Raw genomic sequence first — 20,289 nt, 5'->3', positions numbered from 1 at the left:
AAACTGGAGGAAGTAAAGTGTTTTAGATATCTGGGAGTGGATCTGGCAGTGGATGGAAACATGGAAGCGGAAGTGGATCATAGGGTGGGGGAGGGGGCGAAAATTCTGGGAGCCTTGAAGAATGTGTGGAAGTCGAGAACATTATCTCGGAAAGCAAAAATGGGTATGTTTGAAGGAATAGTGGTTCCAACAATGTTGTATGGTTGCGAGGCGTGGGCTATGGATAGAGTTGTGCGCAGGAGGATGGATGTGCTGGAAATGAGATGTTTGAGGACAATGTGTGGTGTGAGGTGGTTTGATCGAGTAAGTAACGTAAGGGTAAGAGAGATGTGTGGAAATAAAAAGAGCGTGGTTGAGAGAGCAGAAGAGGGTGTTTTGAAATGGTTTGGTCACATGGAGAGAATGAGTGAGGAAAGATTGACCAAGAGGATATATGTGTCAGAGGTGGAGGGAACGAGGAGAAGAGGGAGACCAAATTGGAGGTGGAAAGATGGAGTGAAAAAGATTTTGTGTGATCGGGGCCTGAACATGCAGGAGGGTGAAAGGAGGGCAAGGAATAGAGTGAATTGGAGCGATGTGGTATACCGGGGTTGACGTGCTGTCAGTGGATTGAATCAAGGCATGTGAAGCGTCTGGGGTAAACCATGGAAAGCTGTGTAGGTATGTATATTTGCGTGTGTGGACGTATGTATATACATGTGTATGGGGGTGGGTTGGGCCATTTCTTTCGTCTGTTTCCTTGCGCTACCTCGCAAACGCGGGAGACAAAAAAAAAAAAAAAAAAAAAAAAAAATATATATATATATATATATATATATATATATATATATATATATATATATATATATATATATATTAATTCATATTTTGCTTTGTCGCTGTCTCCCGTGTTAGCAAGGTAGCGTAAGAAAACAGACGAAAGAATGGCCCAACCCACACACATACACATGTATATACATACATGTCTACACACGCACATATAAATACCTATACATCTCAACATATACATATATATACACACAGACATATACATATATACACATGTACATAATTCATATCATCTGCATTTATTCATTCCCACCGCCACCCCATTACGCATGAAATAACAACCCCCTCCCCCCTTATGTGTGCGAGGTAGCGCTAGGAAAAGACAACAAAGGCCACATTCGTTCACACTCAGTCTCTAGCTGTCATGCAATAATGCACCGAAACCACAGCTCCCTTTCCACATCCAGGTCCCACAGAACTTTCCATGGTTTACCCCAGACGCTTCACATGCCCTGGTTCAATCCATTGACAGCACGTCAACCCTGGTATACCACATCGTTCCAATTCACTCTATTCCTTGCATGCCTTTCACCCTCCTGCATGTTCAGGCCCCGATCACTCAAAATCTTTTTCACTCCATCTTTCCACCTCCAATTTGGTCTCCCACTTCTCCTCATTCCCTCTACCTCTGACACATATATCCTCTTGGTCAATCTTTCCTCACCCACTCTCTCCATGTGACCAAACACCCTCTTCTGCTCTCTCAACCACACTCTTTTTATTACCACACATCTCTCCTATCCTGTTATTACTTACTCGATCAAACCACCTCACACCACATATTGTCCTCAAACATCTCATTTCCAGCACATCCACCCTCCTCCGCACGACTCTATCTTTAGCCCACGCCTCGCAACCATATAACATTGTTGGAACCACTATTCCTTCAAACATACCCATTTTTGCTTTCCGAGATAATGTTCTCGACTTTCTCACCTTCTTCAACGCTCCCAGAATTTTCGCCCCCTCCCCCACCCTATGATTCACTTCTGCTTCCATGGTTCCATCCACTGCCAAATCCACTCCCAGATATCTAAAACACTTCACTTCCTTCAGTTTTTCTCCATTCAAACTTACCTCCCAATTGACTTGACCCTCAACCCTACTGTACCTATCCCTGGGGATAGGGGAGAAAGAATACTTCCCACGCATTCCTCACGTGTCGTAGAAGGCGACTAAAGGGGATGGGAGCGGGGGGCCGGAAACCCTCCCCTCCTTGTATTTGAACTTTCTAAAAGGGGAAACAGAAGAAAGAGTCACGCGGGGAGTGCTCATCCTCCTCGAATCTCCTCCTCAGATTGGGGTGTCTAAATGTGTGTGGATGTAACCAAGATGAGAAAAAAGGAGAGATAGGTAGTATGTTTGAGGAAAGGAACCTGGATGTTTTGGCTCTGAGTGAAACGAAGCTCAAGGGTAAAGGGAAAGAGTGGTTTGGGAATGTCTTGGGAGTAAAGTTAGGGGTTAGTGAGAGGACAAGAGCAAGGGAAGGAGTAGCACTACTCCTGAAACAGGAGTTGTGGAAGTATGTGATAAGAGTGTAAGAAAGTAAATTCTAGATTGATATGGGTAAAACTGAAAGTTGATGGAGAGAGATGGGTGATTATTGGTGCATATGCACCTGGGCATGAGAAGAAAGATCATGAGAGGCAAGTGTTTTGGGAGCAGCTGAATGAGGGTGTTAGTGGTTTTGATGCACGAGACCGGGTTATGGTGATGGGTGATTTGAATGCAAAGGTGAGTAATGTGGCAGTTGAGGGAATAATTGGTATACATGGGGTGTTCAGTGTTATAAATGGAAATGAAGAGCTTGTAGATTTATGGGCTGAAAAAGGACTGGTGATTGGGAATACCTGGTTTAAAAAGCGAGATATACATAAGTATACGTATGTAAGTAGGAGAGATGGCCAGAGAGCGTTATTGGATTACGTGTTAATTGATAGGCGCGCGAAAGAGAGACTTTTGGATGTTAATGTGCTGAGAGGTGCAACTGGAGGGATGTCTGATCATTATCTTGTGGAGGCGAAGGTGAAGATTTGTAGGGGTTTTCAGAAAAGAAGAGAGAATGTTGGGGTGAAGAGAGTGGTGAGAGTAAGTGAGCTTGGGAAGGAGACTTGTGTGAGGAAGTACCAGGAGCGACTGAGTACAGAATGGAAAAAGGTGAGAACAAAGGAGGTAAGGGGAGTGGAGGAGGAATGGGATGTATTTTTAGGGAAGCAGTGATGGCTTGCGCAAAAGATGCTTGTGGCATGAGAAGCGTGGGAGGTGGGTAGATTAGAAAGGGTAGTGAGTGGTGGGATGAAGAAGTAAGATTATTAGTGAGAGTGGCATTTGGACAATTTTTGCAAGGAAAAAATGCAAATGAGTGGGAGATCTATAAAAGAAGGAGGCAGGAGGTCAAGAGAAAGGTGCAAGAGGTGAAAAAGAGAGCAAATGAGAGTTGGGGTGAGAGAGTATCATTAAATTTTAGGGAGAATAAAAAGATGTTTTGGAAGGAGGTAAATAAAGTGCGTAAGACAAGGGAGCAAATGGGAACTTCAGTGAAGAGGGCTAATGGGGAGGTGATAACAAGTAGTGGTGATGTGAGAAGGAGATGGAGTGAGTATTTTGAAGGTTTGTTGAATGCGTTTGATGATAGAGTGGCAGATATAGGGTGTTTTGGTCGAGGTGGTGTGCAAAGTGAGAGGGTTAGGGAAAGCCGGCAAGGCAGCAGGTTTGGATGGTATTGCAGTGGAATTTATTAAAAAGTGGGGTGACTGTATTGTTGACTGGTTGGTAAGGTTATTTAATGTATGTATGATTCATGGTGAGGTGCCTGAGGATTGGCAGAATGCTTGCATAGTGCCATTGTACAAAGGCAAAGGGGACAAGAGTGAGTGCTCAAATTACAGAGGTATAAGTTTGTTGAGTATTCCTGGGAAATTATATGGGAGGATATTGATTGAGAGGGTGAAGGCATGTACAGAGCATCAGATTGGGGAAGAGCAGTGTTGTTTCAGAAGTGGGAGAGGATGTGTAGATCAGGTGTTTGCTTTGAAGAATGTATGTGAGAAATACTTAGAAAAGCAAATGGATTTGTATGTAGCATTTATGGATCTGGAGAAGGTATATGATAGAGTTGACAGAGATGCTCTGTGGAAGGTATTAAGAACATATGGTGTGGGAGGCAAGTTGTTAGAAGCAGTGAAAAGTTTTTATCGAGGATGTAAGGCATGTGTACGTGTAGGAAGAGAGGAAAGTGACTGGTTCTCAGTGAATGTAGAATATATGTGTCGGAGGTGGAGGGAACGAGGAGAAGTGGGAGACCAAATTGTAGGTGGAAAGATGGAGTGAAAAATATTTTGAGTGATCAGGGCCTGAACATGCAGGAGGGTGAAAGGCGGGCAAGGAATAGAGTGAATTGGATCGATGTGGTATACCGGGGTCGATGTGCTGTCAATGGATTGAATCAGGGCGTATGAAGCGTCTGGGGTAAACCATGGAAAGCTCTGTGGGACCTGGATGTGGAAAGGGAGCTGTGGTTTCGGGCATTATTGCATGACAGCTAGAGACTGAGTGTGAACGAATGGGGCTTTTGTTGTCTTTTCCTAACGCTACCTCGCACACATGAGGGGGGAGGGGGATGTTATTCCATGTGTGGCGAGGTGGCGATGGGAATGAATAAAGGCAGACAGTGTGAATTGTGTGCATGTGTATATATGTATGTTTCTGTGTGTGTATATATACGTGTACATTGAGATGTATGGGTATGTACATTTGCGTGTGTGGACGTGTATGTATATACATGTGTATGGGGGTGGGTTGGGCCATTTCTTTCGTCTGTTTCCTTGCGCTACCTCGCAAACGCAGGAGACAGCGACAAAGCAAATAAAAGCAAATAAAAATATATAATGTGTGTTATCCCTTGGGACAGGGGAGAAAGAATACTTCCCGCGTATTCCCTGCATGTCGTAGAAGGTGACTAAAAGGGGAGGAAGCGGGGACCCGGATTTTCTCCCCTCTCATTTTTTAATTTTCCAAAAGAAGTAGTGTTACAAAGAAGGGGGCCAAGGGAGGATATTCCCTCAAAGGCTCAGTCCTGTTCTTAATGCTACCTCACAAACATGGGAAATGGCGATTAGTATGAAAAAAAGTAATAATAATGTGTGTATGTATAAGATTATCAAATGCACACACACACAAAACATTCCATATTTTTGTCATGATATGGGTTCCCATGAGTGTAAAACTCCCTCCCTATATGCAAAGGCAGGAAATCACACAATCACATGCATAACCGCACACACACGAAAACAGATAGTGTGCATGCATGTGTCTAATTCTTTATTTACATTTTACCATTTGTGTATAAGAAGCTGAGAGTCTTACTCTTGTGTTTAACCACATCAACCTAATACCTTACCTTACCTTCCTCCCCAAGGACCCCCTTCTGTGAGGCTTCAGCAGTGCTCAGGAAGCAAGCCATGTTCAGTGGGTGAAGCCAGAGATCAAAAAGTGTGGTCATGTTGTATGTGCATTTTTGTGGATCTTGCAGTATGGTGAATCATTGTAATATTGAAGCAATGGGTGGTGTCCAGAACAGAGATTGACCATGTTAACTCATATTTCTCTTGGAAGTCTAGATGTAGAATGTAGATGGAGATGGTTGTGTCTGATGAATCAGAATTTAATACTACATTGGAATGGTGGTGGCTTGCTGATTGTTGAGTCATTCCACTGGATATATTATGTTGCATTAATATCATGTTTGTTGGGGTATGGGGGATCTGAGTATTGTATAGGTAGCTGAAGTGGGAAGTAGGAATAAGCTTTTTATTTCTACCTGATGTTTGGCACTTACAATTACTTGAAAGATTTTGCTAAGATGCAAGGCTAGCACAAAGCACTCTTTACACAAATATATTCATTTATGTTTACTTATTATACTTAATTGCTGTTTCCTGCATAAGCGAGGTAGTGCAGGAAACATATGAAGAATGGCCCATCTATTCATTTACACATATATATAGATAAACACACATATACATATCATCGTATACAGATACACAGACATATACATATATACAAATGTACATATTCATTCTTCCTTGCCTTCATCCATTCCTGGTTCTACCCCACCCTGCAGGAATCAGCATTGCTACCCCCTGGGTCAGTAAGGCAGCACCAGGAAAACAGATTAAAAAAGGCCACATGCATTCACACTCAGTCTCCAGCTGTCGTGTATAATGCACTGAAACCACAGCTCCCTTATCCACAACCAGGCCCCAAAGACCTTTCAATGGTTTACCCCAGATGTTTCACATGCCCTGGTTCAGTCCATTGACAGCATGTCGACCCCAGTATACCACATCATTTCAATTCACTCCATCTTCCTTGCACGCCTCTCGCCCTCCTGTATATTCAGGCCCCATTCACTCAAAATCTTTTTCACTCCATCCTTCCAACTCCAATTTGGTCTCCTATTTCTTCTTCCCTCCACCTCTGACACATATACCCTCTTTGTCAATTTTTCCTCACTCATTCTTTCCATATGAACAAACCATTTCAACACACCCTCTTCTGCTCTCTCAACCATACTCTTTTTTTATTTCCACACATCTCTCATACCCTTTCATTACTTACTTGGTCAAACCAACTCACACCACATATTGTCCTCAAACATTTCATTTCCAACACAACCACCCTCCTCTGTACAACCCTATCTATATACAGTCCATGCCTCAAAATCATATAACACTGATGGAACTACTATTCCTTCAAACATACCCATATTTGCTTTCTAAGATAATGTTCTCGCCTTCGACACATTCTTCATCGCTCCCAGAACCTTCGCCCCCTCCCCCTTCCCCTCCTCGTGAATGTTACCAATGAAAAAAATGATAAAAATGAAGCAGAAAAAGAGAGAATAATGATAACAGAGATACAACAGTTTCACACACTCCTCCTCACACAGACTGCCACTGAATGAATTTTTGGTGTGATTGTATGGTTGCTGCGCACTGTTCCTGAAGTTTTTACCTTTAAGAGTAATTATAGTATAGAAAAAAAAAAAAAGCAAGCAAGCAAGCAATTGAGGTGAGGGAGGTAGGGAGGCAAGTGAATATGTTGCTGTGCCTCCCTCCATCTCTGTAAATAGACACCTCTGCCCACACCTAACACCGCACACTGCTACTACCAAACTGGCTTTCTGGTAGGATTAAATGGTTGTGCTGCATTGTTAGTATACTGTTATTAGATATATAGCATTGTTAGTATACTGTTATTAGTTACATAGCAGCTGTCAAAATTACTAAAAAAAAATAAACTGCAAGCTTGGGAGGAGCTGGAGAGGGGTCAGTGAGAACAGTGTTATGCAAAACCTAATTTCCTTTGGTGGCAAATGGTGATTAAATGGCTTCTTTGCCCTGTTACTGTACTGTCTGTTATATGTTTGGAATGTTTTGCTTGAAGCCTAAGTCAATACTATTTACTATGGCAAAAAAAAAATGTCCTGAAGATGATGGTACATTAATGCTTAAGACCATAGAGAAACTGGGAAACCATATTTTTATGAAAATATAATTACATGAAATATTTCTTCATCACAAAACTTGGCATTTTGTTATGAGTCTCATGATACTAATGCCACCCAGGCCAAGCAACAGTTACACAACGGGATAAATATCATTTGGCCATGCTTGGCCAATCACCAAACTACCCTTTCTACTTACACACTAGTGGTGGTGGCTGGTACTTATGCATCTTAGAGGAAATTTTACATATGCTCTTTGTATTAATCAGACCTTTCCATGGTTTGCCCCAACCACTTCACATGCTCTGGTTCAGTCCACTGACAGAACATTGACCCTTTTAAACCACTGCTCCAGTTCACTAAATCCAGTGAACATCTTTCACCCTCATGCATGTCCAAGCCTCAATCACTCATTGTCAACCTCTCCTCACTCATTCTCTCTATGTCCAAACTATGTCAGCACAACCTCTTCAGCTCTTTCACTATTTGTATTACCACACCTCCCTTTAATGCTTTTCTTACTCAAATCAAATCACCTTACACCACATATTGTCAACATTTCATTTGCAACACATTCACCCTCCTCCACACATCCTTATAAAAAACACATGCCTTGCATTTACACAACATTGTTGGGCTAACCAAACATACCCATTTTTGCCCTCCCAAATAATGAACTCTCTTTCTGATGAGCTTGAAGATATATTCTACTGGAACCAAATTAAAGTCCTAGATATTTCATTGATAAATCTCTTAAGTTGGCAAAGAAATCATTTTATAAAGTTAATCTCAAACCTCCCCTTGACACCAAGAACCTTTTTGGTTCTCCCTTTTAGTAATGATTTTACTTTAATTCCCATGTTGCTTAAATCCTTTAATGTAAATGGTGTCTTCAGCAACAACAACACTAAGAAGAATATCTTACTCAGAAACTCACTAGAAAGTTTCGCAGGGTGTGATTACAGAGTACCGTGTAAAAACTGTGATAGGTTTTATGTTGGACAGACTGGTAAAGATCTTTCTGTTAGACTTAAGCAACATAAATATGGTATAAGACTATAGCAATCTCAGTTATTAACTCTTAACTCTTGTACCAAGAGAAATATTACTGAATTTTCTATAAATAAATACACAAAGAATTGTAATATTTGTGAAGGTCTATACAAACTGGATAGCTTTATCGTTGAAAAAATGTGCAAACAGTTCCCTTTCTTGTTCACATGACAAATTTTATGATATGCATGTTGAAAGACTTAAATGCACCCAACCTCAATTTAGGTAGTCACTTGTTTACCAGATGATGTCCTAGCTATGTCTCTTCGTTGTATATCAACTGACTGTTATATTTCTTTCCTGTATCTCCCGAGGGAAAATCCTCACTTGGGCCTCCTTCTCTGTTCCTTCTTTTGAAAAAGTAAAAAACTGGAGGGGAGGATTTCAAGCCCCCCACTCCATAAAAAACCAGAGGGGAGGACTTCCAGCCCCCACTCCCTTCCCTTTTAGTCATAAGGAAGATGAGGGAAGTATTCTTTCTCCCTTATCCCCAGGGATATATAATCCTCCCCTCCAGTCTTTACTTTTCCAAAAGAAGGAACAGAGAAGGGGGCCCAGTGAGTATTTTCCCTCTACGGCTCAGTCCTCTGTTCTTAACACTACCTCTCTCGCTAGGGGTGGGCAGTTGAGGGTGTAACTGGTGTACATGGGGTGTTCAGTGTTGTAAATGGAAATGGTGAAGAGCTTGTAGATTTGTGAGCTGAAAAAGGACTGGTCATAGGGAATACCTGGTTTAAAAAGAGAGATATACATAAGTATACGTATGTAAGTAGGAGAGATGGCCAGAAAGCATTACTGGATTATGTGTTAATTGATAGGCACGTCAAAAAGAGACTTTTGGATGTTAATGTGCTGAGAGGGGCAACTGGAGAGATGTCTGATCATTATCTTATGGAGGTGAAGGTGAGGATTTGTTGAGGTTTTCAGAAAAGATGAGAGAATGGTGGGGTGAAGAGATTGGTAAGAGTAAGTGAGCTTGGGAGGATGTAAGGAATGTGTGTGCACAAGTAGGAAGAGAGGAAAGTGATTAGTTCCCAGTGAATGTCGGTTTGTGGCAGTTGTGTGTGATGTCTCCATGGTTGTTTAATTTGTTTACGGATGAAGTTATTAGGGAGGTGAATGCAAGAGTTTAAGAGAGAGGGGCAAGTATACAGTCTGTTGTGGATGAGGGCTTGGGAAGTGAGTCAGCTGTTGTTCGCTGATGATACAGCGCTGGTGGCTGATTCGGGTGAGAAACTGCAGAAGCTGGTGAATGAGTTTGGTAAAGTGTGTGAAAGAAGAAAGCTAAGAGTAAATGTGAATAAGAGCAAGGTTATGAGGTACAGCAGGGTTGACAAGTCAAGTGGGAGGTAAGTTTGAATGGAGAAAAACTGGAGGAAGTGAAGTATTTTAGATATCTGGGAATGGATTTAGCAGCGGATGAAACCATGGAAGCAGAAGTGAGTCACATGGTAGGGGAGGGGGCAAATGTTCTGGGAACACTGAAGAATGTGTGGAAGGTGAGATCATTATCTCGGAAAGAAAAAATGGGTATGTTTGAAGGAACAGTGGTTCCAACAATGTTATATGGTTGTGAGGCATGGGCTATAGATAGGCTTGTGTGGAGGAGGGAGGATGTGTTGGAAATGAGATGTCTGAGGACAATATGTGGTGTGAGGTGGTTTGATCGAGTAAGTCATAGGTCATAATGCAAAATGAGGGTGTGCCTCTGCATTCAGGTATGGTGTCTTTTGTTAGTTTAAAATGAGACAGCCCTTATCAAAGAATAACCAATAAAATGCTAAGCTGGCCTTGCAATACTATCAAGCTAGAGAACAGAAAGACTGGCTCTAAAAGGATGCAAAATGCACAGTGAAAATTGATCATGCATCATCCTTTCCAATCTGTGAGCTGAATGTCAAAGAGAATATTCCTACTGAGAATCTTACTCTAATCCATGCTATTCTGAAACACTATATAATCCACCTGGTAGTCAAGATGTGTTCTCTGTGCAAAGATCCAATCAGCATGAATGTCCTTCTCCAGTCCCTGTGCAACAACCATGGAGGGACAGATAGTCCAGTTCAGCTAAAAATTTATACCAGCTGGCCAACAGCTTATTTATTCTGGCTGATATTGATGAGAGTTATCAGGAGATGCTTTCCAGCCCAACAGTGTTTACACTACCATTGCAAAGTTATACATTCATCACAGTTCTTTCTTACCTTTATATCTTGCATGAAACAAAACAAAAAAACAAAAACAAAAATATATATATATACCTATATATATATATATATATATATATATATATATATATATATATATATATATATATATATATATAAAATAAATATATATATATATATATATTTTATTATTATTATTATCATTATTATTATTATTATTATGATTATTATTATTATACTCTGTCACTGTCTCCTGCATCAGTGAGGTAGCGCAAGGAAACAGATGAAAGAATGGCCCAACCCACCCACATACACATGTATATACATACACATCCACACATGCAATATATACATACCTATACATCTCAACATATACATATATATACACACACACAGACATATACATAATTACATGACAGCTAGAGACTGAATGTGAACAAAAGTGGCCTTTGTTGTCTTTTCTTAGCACTACCTCGTGCACATTTGGGGGGAGAGGGGTGGTTATTTTCATGTGTGGCAGGGTGGCGATGGGAATGAATAAAGGCAGACAGTATGAATTATGTACATGTGTATATATGTATATGTCTGTGTGTGTATATATATGTATACATTGAGATGTATAGGTATGTATATGTGTGTGTGTGGACGTGTATGTATATACATGTGTATGTGGGTGGGTTGGGCCATTCTTTCGTCTGTTTTCTTGCGCTACCTCGCTGATGCGGGAGACAGCGACAAAGTATAATAAATAAAATAAATAAATAAATGAAATATAATGAAACACTTAATAAAAAAGTAGCACTTGGAAACAATTATGAAAATCTAAGTCTTGATTTACTGAACTGACTAGACTGGAATTCATATGCTGACACAGCTCCAAAGAAACTTTTGAAGAATGAGATCTTCTTTGTAATGTATGACTATGCCAAAGTTTTTAGGAGATAAATAATGATGAATCCTTCTCTGAATATCTTTTTGAGTATGGACTACCTTAATCTATAAATAAGAATTCATCACCTATATGAAACAAAACTTATAAGTTATGATGAAGCATTCAACAGCACCAAAATAATTCTTACAAAAGCAAGTTGGCCAGAGCTGCATATATTCAAGCATTACACCTCATGTCTGGGTTCAAACAAGGAAAAACTGCTTAAAGATGAGAAGCTTTAAAATAATATTGAACTCATAGAAATCAAACAAAACTAGGAAGCACTTTGAAAGTCCATGGGAAATTTTTTTTTATTATGATAATATCAAAATCAAAGAACATCATCCAAAACTAAGTGGAACAATGACATGTTACTCCTAACTGATTAAGCAAGACTATCAGCCAAACATATAGCAATGATCAGACTAAATAAGAAAGTTATTGATGATTAGTTAAATCTGTTTTAATGTTAGGTACCTGTTTGCGAGGCTTTAGATTTTCCTTCCACTCTCGCACTTCCCGTTGATACTCTTCATCTTGAGCTTTGAGTTTATTGGTTTCATGCTCCATTAACATTTTTCCTGTAAAAGTACAAAAGTGAGAAACAAGCTTAGATGGGTTATCTTTTTATATTACTTCCCCAAATGCTTCAAAATATTTACTTGGAAACAGAATAGAACAAACAGCCTAGAATACTTTCTAAACATTATTAGATTAATTACCCAAGCAACCAAGCCAGTCGCAGTTGGTTCACTGGAACCAAAAGCAGTCTACATTAACTCATCTGTTAACATTTCCTGCCTGTCTGACTATCCAGTTGACTTGTTCTTAAATTATTAGCCTCAAGAGGTTTCTTCTGTTATGAAGAAGGTACAGCATATACTGGGATGATATCATAAGCTTGTCAGTCCCTACTGCCCAATATTCAAGCTTGATGGCTCATCACACTCATAAGTAAAGTTTAACAGTATTGTTATAAGCACGTTGTAATACTAATGATAACACTGATCAGTAATTTTTTCTATCATGAGAATAGTTGCACTTGGAGTAACCAATGGTTTTAGGTCTATTGTTGTGAATGGGTCCAACCTTGGTGTGCCATTAAGGCCATTAAGTCTTCGCAAACTGCCACCATTCAATCCAACAACACACCCAGCACATGATATTCCCCTCAACTTAACTCCCTGTATCTGGAGATTTTGTCTTCTATCATTATATTCAGAATCACTCATGGTTTCCCGTGTAAATATTATAGTTAGCTGTTTTCATCATCTGAACCACAAAATCTACTACATTTGTCTACACTACACAGGATGATAGGGGCCTGAGTATGGGAAGCATGTGGTGTCGTTTCACAATGTTTGTCTTTGGGTAACTGAACCTCAGGAATAACATCACACATCCATTGCACATACCCACCTTCACCAGGAATCACTCACCAATATTACCCACAAAAATTTTGGTAAAAACTCAGTGAATTTATCAACTTTCCACATACTCAATACATTTGTAGTGCCTCCCACAAGGCCTCTTTATCAATCAATCTTGCAGTATATTTTCTCCAAATCCATTGTTATTACCATTATCATACAACCCTAGGGACCTCTCCTCCAAGGGTTTGTGCAGCTTCAAGGCTGCTGTCCAATCAATAGCAGGGAAAGGATGGACTACTTTGGAGTTAGAAGTTCTTTCACAAAATGATGTTCCAATGATAGAACTTTGCTGAAGTTCTTTTCACTTGCAACCTAACAACAAGAAGGTAAAGTCCAGGAACATCCTGCATATCCACAAAAGTCACATACGCTCCCAAGTTTTCCTCTCAAATTCTTCAAGAAAAATACTTGGTCCAAATATTCTCTACCTCTCCTTTAGATACAAGTCTCCTCCCTAATCTGATGTACTTATTTACAAATTGTACTTACACAAAGTTCTTCATTCTCTATGCCACTGAAAATTTTATGCTGAGGCAGAGGTTGCTGCTGGGATGGGACAATTATGGAAAGAAAAAAATGTAACAGAAAATCACAGAGCATTACTACCTCAAAAGCAAACTATGGAAACTCAAGTGCCATTATGACATGATACTTTAATACACAGGCATTTGGATTTTGAATGTTTTGACTATAGAACTTTTAGAAGTACAATGTCTTAAGGAAAGTGTTTGAATCATGACCAATATAATTTTACAAACTGGAAATTCGTTTTCATGAATAAATCTTTACTGCATTTCACAACAAGGAAATTTAACTTGGTTGCCTATACAATAAACTTGTTTTGGGCTACAGGACCAAGACATGTGACCATGCATACATGGGAGTTGCATAAATGGGAACCTCTTCCCATTTGAGTGTGTATGAAAACAGTAATGTGTAATATCTTGAAAGTGTTTTGACTGTAATATTACTATTTTTTGGTTTGTGGCAAACTAAATAAAATGTCTTCCTCATCAGGATAATCAACCTTGTTAATAACAAAACTATGCACAAAATTTTTCAATCAGGAATTTGGAGAAAGTCCAGTAGACAGAATCTAGATTTAAAAGGTATGATCAAGTGTTAAACATACATAAAATCCATGATACATACGTTTTTCATTTTGCAGTTGCTCTAATTCTTTTATGGTATATTCTGAGGCTGCCTGAAGCTCTTCTAGCTTACGCTGATGCTTCTGTTCTGCACGCTTCTTCTCTGCTTCATATCTACGCTTTTCATTTTCCTGAAACTGTTAGGATTTATTTTGGATATGACTGCAATGCCTTTCCACTGAGATGGAGATCATTCAACAACCTAATATACCTCCCTCCAAAAATAGGTAATTATAAAGAGACCAATTCTTATAAATGACTTAAGTATATTGTTGGGGATGAGAGAGCTTGGGAAGTGAGTCAGTTGTTGTTCGCTGATGATACAGCGCTGGTGGCTGATTCATGTGAGAAACTGCAGAAGCTGGTGACTGAGTTTGGTAAAGTGTGTGAAAGAAGAAAGTTAAGAGTAAATGTGAATAAGAGCAAGGTTATTAGGTACAGTAGGGTTGAGGGTCAAGTCAATTGGGAGGTGAGTTTGAATGGAGAAAAACTGGAGGAAGTGAAGTGTTTTAGATATCTGGGAGTGGATCTGGCAGCGGATGGAACCATGGAAGCGGAAGTGGATCATAGGGTGGGGGAGGGGGCGAAAATTTTGGGAGCCTTGAAGAATGTGTGGAAGTCGAGAACATTATCTCGGAAAGCAAAAATGGGTATGTTTGAAGGAATAGTGGTTCCAACAATGTTGTATGGTTGCGAGGCGTGGGCTATGGATAGAGTTGTGTGCAGGAGGATGGATGTGCTGGAAATGAGATGTTTGAGGACAATGTGTGGTGTGAGGTGGTTTGATCGAGTAAGTAACGTAAGGGTAAGAGAGATGTGTGGAAATAAAAAGAGCGTGGTTGAGAGAGCAGAAGAGGGTGTTTTGAAATGGTTTGGGCACATGGAGAGAATGAGTGAGGAAAGATTGACCAAGAGGATATATGTGTCGGAGTTGGAGGGAACGAGGAGAAGAGGGAGTCCAAATTGGAGGTGGAAAGATGGAGTGAAAAAGATTTTGTGTGATCGGGGCCTGAACATGCAGGAGGGTGAAAGGAGGGCAAGGAATAGAGTGAATTGGAGCGATGTGGTATACCGGGGTTGACGTGCTGTCAGTGGATTGAATCAAGGCATGTGAAGCGTCTGGGGTAAACCATGGAAAGCTGTGTAGGTATGTATATTTGCGTGTGTGGACGTATGTATGTGCATGTGTGTGGGGGTGGGTTGGGCCATTTCTTTCGTCTGTTTCCTTGCGCTACCTCGCAGACGCGGGAGACAGCGACAAAAAAAAAAAAAAAAAAAAAAAAAAAAAAAAAAAAAAATATTTATTTATTATTTATTTATTGCATTTGTTTATAATACTTTGTCGCTGTCTCCCGCATTAGCAAGGTAGCGCAAGGAAACAGATGAAAGAATGGCCCAACCCACCCACATACACAGGTATATACATACACGTCCACACACATACATATACATACCTATATATCTCAACATATACATTTATATACACACACAGACATATACATATATACACATGTACATAATTCATACTGTCTGCCCTTATTCATTCCCGTCACTACCCCGCCACAAATGAAATAACAACTCCCTTCCCCCTAATGTGCATGAGGTAGCGCTAGGAAAACACAACAAAGGCCACATTCGTTCACACTCAGTCTTTAGCTGTCATGTATAATGCACCGAAACCACAGCTCCCTTTCCACATCCAGGCCCCACAGAACTTTCCATGGTTTACCCCAGATGCTTCACATGCCCTGGTTCAATCCATTGACAGCACGTCGACCCAGGTATACCACATCGTTCCAATTCACTCTATTCCTTGCACACCTTTCACCTTCTGATCATCATACCTTCTTATCAATATCATACCTTTCTGAGCTTGTTTTTCTCATCTTCATGAGAGTCAGGCAGGTGAGATGTACTTATTCTCATACTTTCACGGAACATAAGTTCACGTGCCTTCATTTCCTGACGTATTCGCTTAGGCAACTGTCGCTTCTCAATCTGTTATATAAAAATAAACACGTTATTTGTTTACCTGAAAAAACATCATTAATCAAATAACATTTTAATCAAGAAGCTAATCAAGATTTATCAGTATATTCCATGTAAAATTTGTTTCTTTACCTGTTGTCTCTTAATTAGTTCTTCCTCCTTCTGCTGGTTTACCCGTTTCACCTGCTCCAGTTCCTTTTCATGCCGCAGAAGCATCTACAGAAAGAACTGACATTACCATCAAGCAACTTAAACTTATTCTTATATATGCTGTACACCTATGTAAAATATGAATAAATAAGAGTAAGGTTGATTTCATGAGTCTAATACAGTAAATATGACTAAATCATCTAAAAATAGTACTAGAAGAAATTTGAAACATTACCTGGATGATACATTCTACAATGATGGTCACAGTGACATTATGACAGCAGAGTGTTTCTAATAATGCTCCTCTAGGGATCTCCCCAGACCCATTAGTAAGCTATTTATGAAGCTTGACAGCATCCACTTTTAACAGTCATGACCACTAAATACAGTACATTATATTTTCACATTTACTATCCATTTTCCACATTTTCAAGGTAGTGCCTCGAACTGAAGAACGGCCACATTTGTTAACATTCACATTCTATCTTGTGCACAATGCACCCATATCCAGAGTCAAGCCCTACAAGCCTTTCTCTGGTTTCCCCTGACCACTTCATATTCCCTGGTTTAGTTCAGTAATACCTATTAGCCCCAGGTATACCACACCACTCGAATTCGCTCTTACCTCATGCATGCCTCTCATTTTCCTACATATTTAAGCCCCACTTCCTTAAAGCTTCTTTCACTCCATCCTTCCAGCTCCTTCTCGGTCTACCATTCCAATTTGCTTCCTCTATTTCTGACACTTATATCCTCTTAGTCTGTCTGTCTTCACTTATTTTTTTTCATGTCCAAACAATCTGAATATGTTACATACAGCTCTCTCGATCATACTCCTCTAACTATCACATCTATCACAATGTCGATTTCTACACATTTAACCCTCCTTACACTAAATATTGTCCTCAGACAATAATCAGTTAAATACAAAGAAGGGAGGGCTTTAAGCCACTCACTCCTGCTCATTAATCACCTCTTACTACACAAAAAGGGATACATGGATATTTTTCTTACACCCATATCCCCAGACATAAAGGACACTTGTGATTTAAATTTAAGAAATAGAATCATGTAAGTTATGTGTTGTCACATGTTAGGTTAAAGATAAAGAGGTTTGTGTTTGTCGATTGAGTATTAGGTGGTATTCAAACACACCTCACTGACATCTCATGCATACAAAGGATTTTACCAAATTTGGCAAAGATCTAAAGTGATTTACTAAAATAATGTGAAAGTGCTGAAACGCTACTGTAGATACGAAAAAGTTGAATTTCAATGCCATATATGGAACTGAGCTGGAATCCAATAATATCTACAAAGCAATCTGGGTCAAGCCTAAGAGAATGCTGTGCATAAAACTTTCATGACGAAGCACTCATACATGCTCATATGTATGGACTGGCTTCCATGCAATACAAAATAAAGATGAGGGAATGGTATAAAGTTTGAATAAAATTGTTAAAAGATGTAAGGAAGAAAGCCCAAGATTACCAGGTATAGAAAAACATAGTAAGAAAGAGGTGGGTGAAGATGTTAAGTAGTATTGTTAAAGTCAAACAATAAAACATCAGTTGCTTGTATAAAGCAGTGGAACACATCAACACATTTAAACAGTACTAAAATACATTAAACAAAGATAATATAATCAATACTGTAAAAGGAGCACAGAGGTAGTATTCATTCTTTTAGTAGTGTGTAATTTCATCTAACTGCCTGTTAGCTTTCCTGAACTCTTTGACAATAATATATCATCACAGAATTCACTAAGAAATTCCCATAGGAAAGGAATAATACAAAAACCTGGTGTCTCTGGAGGAAGAATATATCCTTAAGTTGCCGCTTAGCGAGCTGATGCTTTTCATGCAAGTGGCGCTCTTCCATTTCCCAGAGTGCAGATTCTCTTGATCTTAACAACTGATGTTTTTGCTGAAGGAACTGTCTCTCCAGGAGAGCAATTCTTTCACGGTGATCATCACCCAATCGTTTTAAGGATACCTGAATGTGAAAAGTACATTATATTAAAATCAAGGCATGTGAAGCGTCTGGGGTAAACCATGGAAAGCTGTGTAGGTATGTATATTTGCGTGTGTGGACGTATGTATATACATGTGTATGGGGGGGGGTTGGGCCATTTCTTTCGTCTGTTTCCTTGCGCTACCTCGCAAACGCGGGAGACAGCGACAAAGTATAAAAAAAAAAAAAAAAAAAAAAAAAAAAAAAAATTAAAATCTTAATGAGAAAGGAATTAATCTCTTGAAAGTAAAACATCATGTTAAAGTCTATACTTATGAGTCTCATTTTCCATCTTCCAATACACTTTTTACACATCTTTTACATATGAACCTACCTTATCTAATACCACCTAACTGAATACTAACTGTTACATGTTGCATGCCATGGCATGGAATTCAAATTGACTGAAGGTAATGGGAGATGGTCCAAAATATATATGTGTGAAATATCCCATATGTACATACATGTGGGGCCGTATCTCTTTATCTTACATTTCAGTCATATTATTTTTGAATTTGCCCAAACTTTATGCATTTACTGCATTTTTGCTTAGATGTCCAACACTGTTACTATGGATTTGATTCTTAATGTCCCATCAGATACAGTTTCATTATTTCTAGTTATGTTCACTGATTGATTTTTTTTATTCATAAAGCACTAAAACCTAATGATTATCCAGTGCTTTTATGCATAAAAAGTCAATCAAAATCTTAAAACTATTTACACAAAATCATGTATTTTGGCTTTCTTTAAAAGCTATCTTAAAATTCAAACACTAAAGCATTTATATATAATTATAAATTTTGGCATCCTTTAGAAAATGTACCAGTCTTGATACATTAACATTACTGTCTAAAGTTTCTCCAATACAGGTATTTTTATTTCTATCATTATACAATTCTTATTTGACTCATGAACCCCTATAATCTATGCATTTCATTAGTACATGTTCCACAGTAATCATACACAGCTGTCACTCATAAAATCTCTTCTGACTTCAAAGACTTGTTCTGTATTAATGTGGCCCACTTAAATTTGTGAAGTGGTTATCATGTTTCCACGTCCTCCTAACCTCCAATGGCAGAACTTTGATATCAAAAGAGGATTTTCTGCTCCAATGGGTCCTCGTGTTCAATGATGGTTTGCAAAAACTACAGCCTAGAGAAGGTGGCTGAGGAAGTGGATTAAGAGTATGGCTGGCAGGTTGCATATGTTAAGAATGTTGAAATGGTGCAGATGATTTATGATTGCTTCACCTCAGGAATTATGAAGGTGGATGCTGAACCATGCAGGATGGTGGGTAATGAATTTAAGCATTAAACCTTAACCACATATGATTACTTATCCTTACTTCATACTATCTCATAATCCATCAATATTACCAACCAAGCCAGTAAGAAGCACATACTACAGGGGCACAAAGATACAACCCAACTTCCCATGTAAGGTAATACATGGAAGGCAACCGCCAACCAGGAAGGTTCTACTAGTACTATCCAACTGGGTATCAGAAGCTGAATGACTGCTACATAATGATCCAGCACTACAGTGGGTGTCAAGTTTCACTCCTTTGGCTCAGATACTCTCCTTTTGCATCACCCACCCATGGGCTGCTGGCATTCAGTCCACAATCTCCATTTCACACATAAGACTTGACAACATATAACTCATTTTTCTTGATTTTTTTTTTACAGTGAGCACTGCATGTTAGCTTTGTTTCATCAAAAGTAATTCTAAGTAAAAGCTGCAAACCTCACAGAACAAATGAACCAGCTCAGGCAAAACCACTCACCATTGACTGAAATCTCAGAACCACACCAAACCCCAAATAATACCATCATTAACCTAATTATTGAAAGGCAAACTTTCCTTAACAAAATGAACCACAAAACCTACAGCAACCAACTCTGTTATCCCTTAAAGAAGATCTACACCAATCTAGCATCCACACCCACTTCAGGCCTAATCCAGTGAATCCCTTCTTCCAAAGAACACAAAAGCATGCTTATGAAACAATACTAAAAATTCAGCTGAAAACCAACGATTCCCTAAACAAGGAAGTCAT

The 20,289-nt window shown here is 39.3% G+C and overlaps 1 protein-coding gene across 7 annotated transcripts in view; it reads right to left on the bottom strand.

The window, feature by feature from the left end:
* Window positions 1–20,289, bottom strand: part of Slik (Sterile20-like kinase) — a 119,793-nt gene that overhangs the window by 7,058 nt on the left and 92,446 nt on the right. For 4 of the 7 annotated variants that reach the window (XM_071681369.1, XM_071681368.1, XM_071681372.1 and 1 more), the window contains 6 exons: window positions 18,012–18,206; window positions 16,194–16,277; window positions 15,936–16,070; window positions 14,074–14,209; window positions 11,966–12,069; window positions 10,355–10,417 (listed from right to left, as the gene is read on the bottom strand). In XM_071681369.1, the coding sequence (XP_071537470.1) occupies window positions 10,355–10,417; window positions 11,966–12,069; window positions 14,074–14,209; window positions 15,936–16,070; window positions 16,194–16,277; window positions 18,012–18,206 (717 nt within the window). The remainder of the gene's footprint in view (window positions 1–10,354; window positions 10,418–11,965; window positions 12,070–14,073; window positions 14,210–15,935; window positions 16,071–16,193; window positions 16,278–18,011; window positions 18,207–20,289) is intronic. The other 3 variants (XM_071681374.1, XM_071681370.1, XM_071681373.1) reach the window with 1 other exon arrangement.

Source organism: Panulirus ornatus, chromosome 32 (assembly GCF_036320965.1).
Source record: "Panulirus ornatus isolate Po-2019 chromosome 32, ASM3632096v1, whole genome shotgun sequence".
NCBI classification, from domain to species: Eukaryota; Metazoa; Arthropoda; class Malacostraca; order Decapoda; family Palinuridae; genus Panulirus; species Panulirus ornatus.
The sequence above is the reverse complement of the archived record's forward strand: the minus strand, read 5'-3'. Positions and strand labels throughout refer to the sequence as shown.